The sequence below is a fragment of the Bison bison genome, unplaced genomic scaffold (genome assembly GCF_000754665.1).
Source record: "Bison bison bison isolate TAMUID 2011002044 unplaced genomic scaffold, Bison_UMD1.0 scf7180017864317, whole genome shotgun sequence".
Taxonomy (NCBI): domain Eukaryota; kingdom Metazoa; phylum Chordata; class Mammalia; order Artiodactyla; family Bovidae; genus Bison; species Bison bison.
The window spans coordinates 4536892-4545577 of record NW_011494889.1 but is presented as its reverse complement, the minus strand read 5'-3'; the positions used below and the strand labels follow the sequence as shown (position 1 = coordinate 4545577).

The following is an 8686-nucleotide window of genomic DNA, read 5'->3' as shown; positions in this document are numbered from 1 at the left end:
CGCCTGCCAGGTATTACACCAAGTGCTCACCAAACCTTCAGAGCAGCCGCCTGCAGCGGCTCAGCATCCTTGTCCCCATTTTACAGATGAGGAGACTGAGTGGTCAAGGGCACACAGCAAGGAAAGCAGGGGAGCTGGGGCTTACACCCAGGGGCCTGGCAGCCTGCTGGTCTCTGCACTTCTAGGCCTGGCCAGCCCTCCACTAGGCTGAGACTGAGGGAGGGAAGTGTGCGGGGGACAGAAGGTGAGATGTCACATCACCCTCCCCAGCAAGAACTGACAGGCTCTCTGAGCCTGGAGGTGTGGGTGGCATAAGTTCGTGACAGATGACTTCATTTGCTGTAGGCAGGCTGGACAGATGCTCTGAGCACTGGGATCATGTGAGGTAGGGCGTGTTGAGCCCCCACACCCCGAGGACAGGGCACCCTGTGACAATCAGGGCCTTGACTACACGAGGGAGGTGGGCCCTGGAGCCCTCCTGAGAGGCACCTTCTCCTGCATGGGCTCGCCAGGACTGCTGAGCAGGAGGGCTGGACCCAGACAGCCCTTCTCCAAGGAGACTCAGCACCGGCTGGTACTGGGCAGTCTCCCTCCTGCCTTTTCCAGCCGAGAGACTTCAGTCTATGGTAAGAGCTAGGCTTCAGTCATGGGACAGATGCCCCAGCTCAGCAGAGCTGCTTCAGAGTGCACGGTGCCCGCGCCTGGCCAAGAGGGGTTTATTCCTGGCGCTGAGCCCCAGGCTGGCGCTGCTGCACATGGGCGTCGAGGGGACCCTGTGTGCTTGTGTGCGACGGGCTTCCCTCCTTGCAGCCCCCCGGGAGGGTGGATGCCCCAGAGCCAGCACAGCTCTGCGGAGAAGCCACTGGCAGAGAGATTTGTGGCTTTGGCTCTTTTATGCTGTTCTTTTCAAAAGTTCAGGGCAGTGAAGTTTGTGTCAGGAAGTTCGCACCATGGCAACCGGGCCCCTGGGTGCTGCCTCCACACTGCTGGCATTCCAGAATAGACTTAACCCCTGTGCGAGGGGCTCCTGGACTGACTCCCCTCCACCCCAGCACCTCCTGTCACGAAGCAGTGTGGAGTAGAGGGAGCGTGGGACCAGGGCCTCAGCTGCCATGCCTTCATGGGTCTCAGTTTCTTCATTTCTAGATGAGGAGCTTGAAATTATCAGAGTGCTAGGACCCTCTCATGGTGACAGTCAGTGACTTTTACCAAGGTAAATGACACCTAACCCCACCACACCATCCCCCCGCCCGATATATTTAAAAATCCGGGCATCTTTCTGTTCCCAGATTGCCTACCGGGACCGGCTGAAGGACATTCGGGCCACCCTGGAAATCTCTCCCTTCTTCAAGTGCCATGAGGTAGGTGTCAGGCGTTTGTCCTCAGGGGTGGAGACCTGTGCTCTGTGTGGTGGCCCATGACCTTGGGGCGCCTTCCTGAGTTGTGGGCCTGTCCCCCACGCTAACAGACCTGCTCCCGAAGCCCGAGGGCCGTCCTTAGGCTGACTGCAGCCGGGTCAGGCCCCTCACTCCACCCGGAAACCACACTGCAGCCATCTGCCAGGCTCCCCGGACGGCCACGGGGGCTGTGAGCTGTGGTCCTGTCACCCTCTCCTCCCTCTCCCTCCCGACCACGGGGGCTCCTCCGTTCTGAGTGGCTGTGGCAGGACTTGTGTCTCCTACGCCCGAGGTTCTCTGAGCTGCTGGAGTAGCCAAGAAGCCCTCCATCACCACTCCAAGATCCTCAGGAAGGGCAGGCAGATCTCAGGGTACCACTCTGGAGCAGGGCTCCTGCTTTCCTCTGCAGGCAGAGGGCAGCACGCAGGGAGCCTGAGAGAGAGAGAATTTGGGGATTGACAGCAGTACCCGGAGGGGTTCGTAAGACCCTGACTTGCTGGGGAGCCCAGGCCCACGTACGAGCATGCACACACGCACACACACACACACACAGGGTCTACCATCCTGGACATTCCTCCCTGGCTCTGTTCACACTGTGGGTGGTCTCGTTCTGGATCCCATGTACTCTGCCCTGGGCGTGGCCATCCTCCTGGGCTCTGCTGCCCAGGAGAGAATGGGGGAATGGAGCCGTGGGCTCTGGGCCTCACCTGAGTGCAGCTCTGCCCACTTCACACTGAGGTCTCCGGCTTTCCCGAGCCTGGTCTGCAGCAGGGTGAGGTCAGGGTAGGGCCTGGCCCTTCCCAGCCTCATCCCCTTTCTCCCCTCCAGGTCATCGGCAGCTCCCTCCTCTTCATCCACGACAAGAAGGAACAGGCCAAGGTGTGGATGATCGACTTTGGGAAAACCACGCCCCTGCCTGAGGGCCAGACCCTGCAGCACGACGTCCCATGGCAGGAAGGGAACCGGGAGGACGGTTATCTCTCGGGCCTGAACAACCTCATTGACATCCTGACGGAAATGTGCCCCAGTGCCCCGCTCGCCTGAGGCCACCCTCCGCCCCACCTCACCACCGCCCTGGCCTCTTCTCGCCCTTGCTTTCCTTCTCCTTCTGAATTTTCCCTTCACTCCCCAACTGGGTGCAAGCCCCAGAACTGACCCTCCCGATCGATCGGCACTACAGGACACTTTGTAGAAGGGATGAGATTTTCTAGTTACTTCCTAATTGAAGGGCTTGAAGCCGGGGTTTCCACTTTCTTTGTCAGTAGGATCTCCTACTAGCAGAGAAATACCCAAACCCAGGCTTGGCCACCTGCTGGGAGGCCAGTTGGGGTTTAGAGCTGGGGGGAGGCTCAGGCAGCCATGGAGTTCCTGGCTCCAGAGGGGACCCTAACAGAAGAGCACCCCAGCCTCTGGGCAGGTTACCTGTGGGGGCCTGCTGCCCCCTGGTGGCTGGTGCCGGTGATGGCACTGTTAGGTGGGGCCCACTTCTGCCTTACCCTTTGGGGATGGGCTGACTGTTGCTCTGGACGTGAGGACCTGCTGCCAGGCTTTCTGGTATTTGGGGCACAAAACCATGTCGGCCATGAGTAAAAGACTCTGCTTATCAGCCGAGGGACTCCCAGAGATGCCCTGGTGGCCTTTGTAGGTCTGCCAAAGCAGGGACCCCTCCCATTGGGTATTGAAACACCCCAGCACTGGGATAGACCCAGGATCCAAAAGTCCCAGATCCAACTTGACTGTGCTCTTGACATTGAGCTTCCTGGGAGGGCACAGGCAGGAGCTTTGTTCTTCCTTCTGTGGTCTTGGCATGAATTCAGGGGGACACTCTGCAAACCTGAGCTTTCAGAGATGTCCTCTGACCCCCAGGGCCTTCCACCTGTGCCTCCCACTCCCCTCCTTACTTTGAGCAGTCCTGAGGGCTGGATGGCAGCGGGCCAGAGCCCAGGCAGCCCCAAGGGAAGAAAGAACCTGCAGAGGACGCTCCTGTCCTCTCACCTCCCCACTTCCTAGTGCCAGCTGGTCCCCCTGATGCACACCCAGGGCTCTCACGAAACCCAGAGTGTCCATCAGTTAGGGGGCAGAGCCTCAGGCCAGCGCTGAGCAAGGAGGAAGCAGGACATTGGCTCACTGGCATAATTTTCCCCCTGAAATAGCAGCCTGGAGGGCTTAGACCAATTTCCCAAATGTGCTGTGGGCAGCTTCCAGAATATGTGGAAGATGCCAGGCATCTCTTCCTGGGGTTACTAGGTTGTTTGAAGATTCATAGGGAACCACTTGTAAGCCTTATTTTAGTTGTAAAACAAGTAGGTCTGTATTATTGAGAAGGATGTAAATCTTGCATGACTTTTAAAGAACAAAACTCCAGCTCTGCGGCCGTTTGGTGCTGTGGCCCAGGTGCTGCTGCAGGAGGTTGGACCCATGGCTCTGCAGGGAGATGCTCCAGGGACACATGGAGTGGATGTGTCCCCAGGTGTGTGTGCCTGGAGGACCAGTCCACAGGGAGGGCTTCCTGGGCTGCCCACCATCACCCCAGGGTCTCTGGGGGAACTGTCAACTTGCCCATGTGACTTACGTTTCCCTTTCCATCCTGAGTGAGTGACAGTTGGTGGGGGCGGAGGGTGGGACACACGAGGATGTGTAAGTACAGATTTTAAAAAAGGAAATCACTTTTCAACTTCCTGGCTCTTGTTCAAAACAGCAGTGAGCTCCCGTGTGGGCTGACTTGCTAAAGGTCACACCCCCGCCCGGCTGAGCACTAGAGAGCTCGTGACACCACCTGACCCTAGAAGCCAGAAGCGCCAAAGTCAGCTCGGGGTCTGGGAGCTGTGGTCAGCTGGGTCAGAAGGGACCCCAGGGGTCTCTGCTGCAACTGTCTGGGGGGGTCTGGGACATCATGAATTCAGATGTAAAGCCCCACTAGGGGCTGGTCGAGTTACCCTCATTCTATCTATGAAAAAAAGTTTGCTAAAGCAAAATAATGCTATGAACAAAAACTACAGGGGACCAGCTTAACCAATTGAAGAGAACAAACTTTCCAAGCACTTTAAGCAGACGCCAGTTGTTTGCAAACAGTGTGCTAATATACAAGTGATTTGTTCATTAAAGGTGCCCCAGAGGGCCTCCCCTTGGCAATTCTTTGCTTTGGGTGACAAGTATATACCTGAATGGTAGAAAGTGGTATCTCTGTGGGGTTATTCTATTACTTAGGGGTTTGAGGGGTTTGTATTTCCTGTGCTACTTCTCCTGCACACCTCCTCTCTCGCACCCCATTCCCCCCGCTGTCCCCCACTCCTCCGTTGTCCAAGCGGGCTGATGGATCCTGGAATGGGATTCAGGCAGTCTGGAAACCTCCCCCAGCCAGCCCGGTCCAGGTGGGGACCCCCTGGGCCCTGGCCCTGCAGGTGTCAGGAGGGAGGGCCGAGGTGTGCACACCTGCACACATGTGAGTGGGTGGCCCCGTGGGGCTCCTGGGGTTCAGCACTGCTCAGCAGTGGAGGGGGGTTCTCAACTGCTTGTCCCAAATGTGCTTTTAGTATCATGTAAGAGGTTTTTAAGTTATATTTATTTTGTGGGTTTTTCAATTGCACAAAACACTAAGTCTGAGAGGCCGGATGCTATTTCTCCTTTAAAGCTCTGCCTTCTTTCTGAACGTCTTTTCCCACCCAGTGGAAAGAGCCCGGATGTAGCCTTGGCCACTGCCCCCCTCCCCTCCCCACTCCCCATGGACTCTTTCCACCGCTAGCTGTATTTAGCTTTGAGTTTCTCTGCGTCTGGCCAACCCCCATGTGTATATAACCCAGGCCCTTGCTTGGGAAGAAGCAAGGTGCTCACCCCCTGCCAGTGCCTTTTTCTGGAGAAGAAGACTCCCCCGGGTGTTCTCCTTCCCTCTGCACCCCTCTCCTCGCCACACCTTTGGAGAAAACTGAGCTGTTACAGACCCCTGCAGCGTGCCTGTCAAACAGACTTTACACGCCCTGTACCTTCGTGAATAAAGGCCCTGGAGACCATGGTGCTGGGCGCCATCTGTGTGCTGTCCTTCCCACCCCACGTCCTTGAGGGGTGTCTGGGGGCGGGGGCAAGGGTATCTTTGTAAGTTGGAGGATCCAGTGGGGCTATGATAACTCCCAGGTGTGTGGGTCAGATTGGGTAATATTTTAATCGGCAAAGGGTTTTAAACACTTTTCAAAACTCTTTTCTACTCTTCCCATGAAAACTTCACATAGTATCTCAGGGACGAAGCCACAGTCTGCTCCCCCCTGGAGCTGGCAGAGCTGCCAGCAGCCTTTGCTTATGCAGCCTGGCTCTGGGTGCTCACGTCTCTAGTCCCCTTGGATCCCGGTATCGGCTCCATGAGTAAAGCTGTATAGTCTACCAGTGGGGAAACTGAGGCTTAGAACAAACACCTTGTCCTGGGTAATAAGTGGGAAGCAGGGATTCAGATCCAGAATTTGCCTGTTTTCAAAACCAATTCTGTCTTCTCCCTCCCTGGGAGGACATCTGGAGGGCAGAGAGCTTGTCTTGTCTTTGCCATGCATCCCAGGCACTGAGCACCAAGCCTGGCACATAACAGCTGCCCAGCGAGGGTTTGGTGGGCTAATGCACGGCCGTGGGGCTGGGTTGGCCGAGGAAGACCACTGAGAGCAGGAGCCCTGGCAGCATATCAAGGACTCGCCTTGCCCTTCCCTTCAGGCCTCTCCCAGCTCTAGATTGCTGGCGGCTTCATTTGCAGAACCCAGCGTTCTGTATCCAGGGGGCTGGTTCATCCTTATCATTTTGAAAAATTACAGGACAAAAGCACAAAACAGCCACAGTGCCTTTGCGCCTTCTGTCCCTCCTGGCTGGACTGCTCTCCCCAGGTTATCCCGTGGTAACTGTGCTCGTTCTCACGCCTGTATCTCATTCCTGTCCCTGCCCCACACTAGCTCTGTGGGCTCCAACCAGATTCATCCCAACTGCTTCCTGCCCTTTCTTTCCTCTCAGCCCAGAGCCCTGGGACGTGCCCATGTGCCTGTGTAACCCTGAAGTCTGGGGAATTTAACAGTCCCCCTTCCCGTGGTACAAACCTTTCCCCAGTGGGAGACAAGAACAGGTCACTAGGTCCCTGCACCTTCACCACACACCCACCTGCCTGATGGATGCAGCTCCCCAAAGGTCCTATCAGATCAGACCAGCAGCTGGTCTTCATTCTGACAAAGAAGCTTCATTGGAGAAAACTGAGCTGTTACAGACCCCCGCAGCATGCCTGTCAAACAGACCTTAAATGCCCTGTTGCCTTCCTGAATAAAGGCTCTGGAGACCATGGTGCTGGGCGCCATCTGTGTGCTGTCCTTCCCACCCCACGTCCTTGAAGGGTGTCTGGGGGCGGGGGCAAGGGTATCTTTGTAAGTTGGAGGATCCGGTGGGGCTTCATGCTGATAAAGAAGCAGGAAACAAGCCTCCTCCTCAGGCTTTGCTCCCTGGGGAACCTCAGCAGAGATAACCATCCTTTAGCTCTTGGCTAAAGTTCCATGTTAACTCCTTGGAAAAGTCTCTGAACCCCTGGCTAAAGCGAGTGCACCCCAGCCACACTCATCTCCCACCTGCTGCTCAGTGTTCCCAAACCATCTACAGGACTTGGGGTCTGTCTCCTCCATTCCGAGAGCAGAGACTTGACCTTTTAACTACAGTTTTCCACATTTTGCAGTGCCAGACACAGGGCAGGCGCTCAGGCAGTGTTGATGGGGTCCCTGAGCACCCCCAGTGACCATGGCTTTCGGGCACACAGATGCCCCTTCTTAGGCAGGAGCAGAGCTGCTCCCAACTGGCATGGATTACCTGGCCTCCATCCTCTGCCGCCTTCTTGTCTGTGCCTCTTTCAGCCATCTGTTTGAGTGTCTTTCTCTAGACCTTGCCATTGCCAATAATTGCTCAGTAGAGGCACTCGTGGAGAGCACTCCAGTATTCTTGCCTGGGAAGTCCCAGGGACAGAGGAGCCTGGCTGGCTGTAGTCCATGGGGTCGCAAAGAGTCAGACATGACTGAGAGACTAAAGAACAACAACAAGGCTCATGACAGTGCTTTCTGGGATGGGTGAGTGTCACTCCCTCTCCTCACCATCATCACCCCTGCCCCCGCCAGGCTTTGTGATCGCTCCCAACCCATGTGCAGCTCCTGTGGCCATGAAACCCTGGCCTCGTATCCGCCTGCTTTCCCTGCTCAGCCTCCTATGTCTCCAGCACAGACTGATGGAGACATCGCTACAACCCACCAAAGGTGCCGTCTCCACACCCTGCCTGGGACCTGGGCCACCCACTCGACCGGGGCTCCTCTCCAGCTGTGCAGTCAGGGCACCAGGAGCATCCAGGCCTTCTCAGCTTCCGCACTCCTCACCCTGCTAACCTGGAGTGGACCCTACATGTCCCCTAGAGGCTCGGGCCACAGAGAAAGGACCAGACCCCAGGCCATGGGGACACAGAGGAGCATGGGTACCACCAGGGCACACGTGCCCCTGAATGGGGAATAGCCATCCTCTGGCTTACTTAATGGGATCTTGGGTCTTTCTGCCTGCTTCAGACAAACTGCAGTGGCCAAGGTGGCCCGTCAAACCCTGCCTGCCCTGGGGAGGGAGAGTCAGCACGTGAACCAGTAGAGCTCAGGGACCCTGCTGCCTACAGGCCACACACTTCGTAGGTGGAGACAGGATGGGTCGGCGGGGGGCGGGGGCGGGGTGTGGCGGAATCACTCCGGTGTGGCTCCACTGCCTCAGAAGGGTTTGACCTTAACGCAGCCGGTAAGTGCAGACCCTTCCAGAACTAAGTCACATCACGTACCTCGGCCAATCACAGGGGCCTGCCCCTGCTCACCTCCCACCCACGCTCCACTCCACCGGAACAAAGCGGGAGAGCCCTGGGCACAGACATGGCCTGGTGGGCAAGCTGATACCACCACCCCACCCTGAGGTTCTGCTTCCTAAGGGTGACCAGCTGTCGGGGACCTGTGTTGTGGGGAACTGGAAGGTCAGTCACCCTGCCGCTTCCCAGAACCACTTGTTGTACCAGCTGCCTTGGCAGGCTTCCCTGAAACATGGACGCCAAGGTAAAGGCTGATGTGCTAACACTTCATTGGGAAGAGCAGTCCCTGGGGGCAAAGGTGAGGGGTGGGGTAAGCGTTACATGGATAAGGGCAACATGAACAGGAGGGAAGCTTACAGAGAGGCCTTCATGCTAGGGTCTGTGGTCGGTCCTACAGGGCAGGGAGGAATGGACATTCCCACTGGTTATCTGTGTGTATCTCTGGGGTGACACTCCAGCT

At 56.9% G+C, this 8686-nt stretch overlaps 1 protein-coding gene across 1 annotated transcript in view; it reads left to right on the top strand.

The window, feature by feature from the left end:
- ITPKB (inositol-trisphosphate 3-kinase B) overlaps window positions 1-6699 on the top strand; it is a 106915-nt gene extending 100216 nt beyond the window's left edge. The window contains exons 8-9 of the mRNA XM_010852874.1: window positions 1290-1361; window positions 2226-6699. Of these exons, the coding sequence (XP_010851176.1) occupies window positions 1290-1361; window positions 2226-2441 (288 nt within the window). The 3' untranslated portion in view covers window positions 2442-6699. The remainder of the gene's footprint in view (window positions 1-1289; window positions 1362-2225) is intronic.
- Window positions 6700-8686: the final 1987 nt, after the last annotated feature.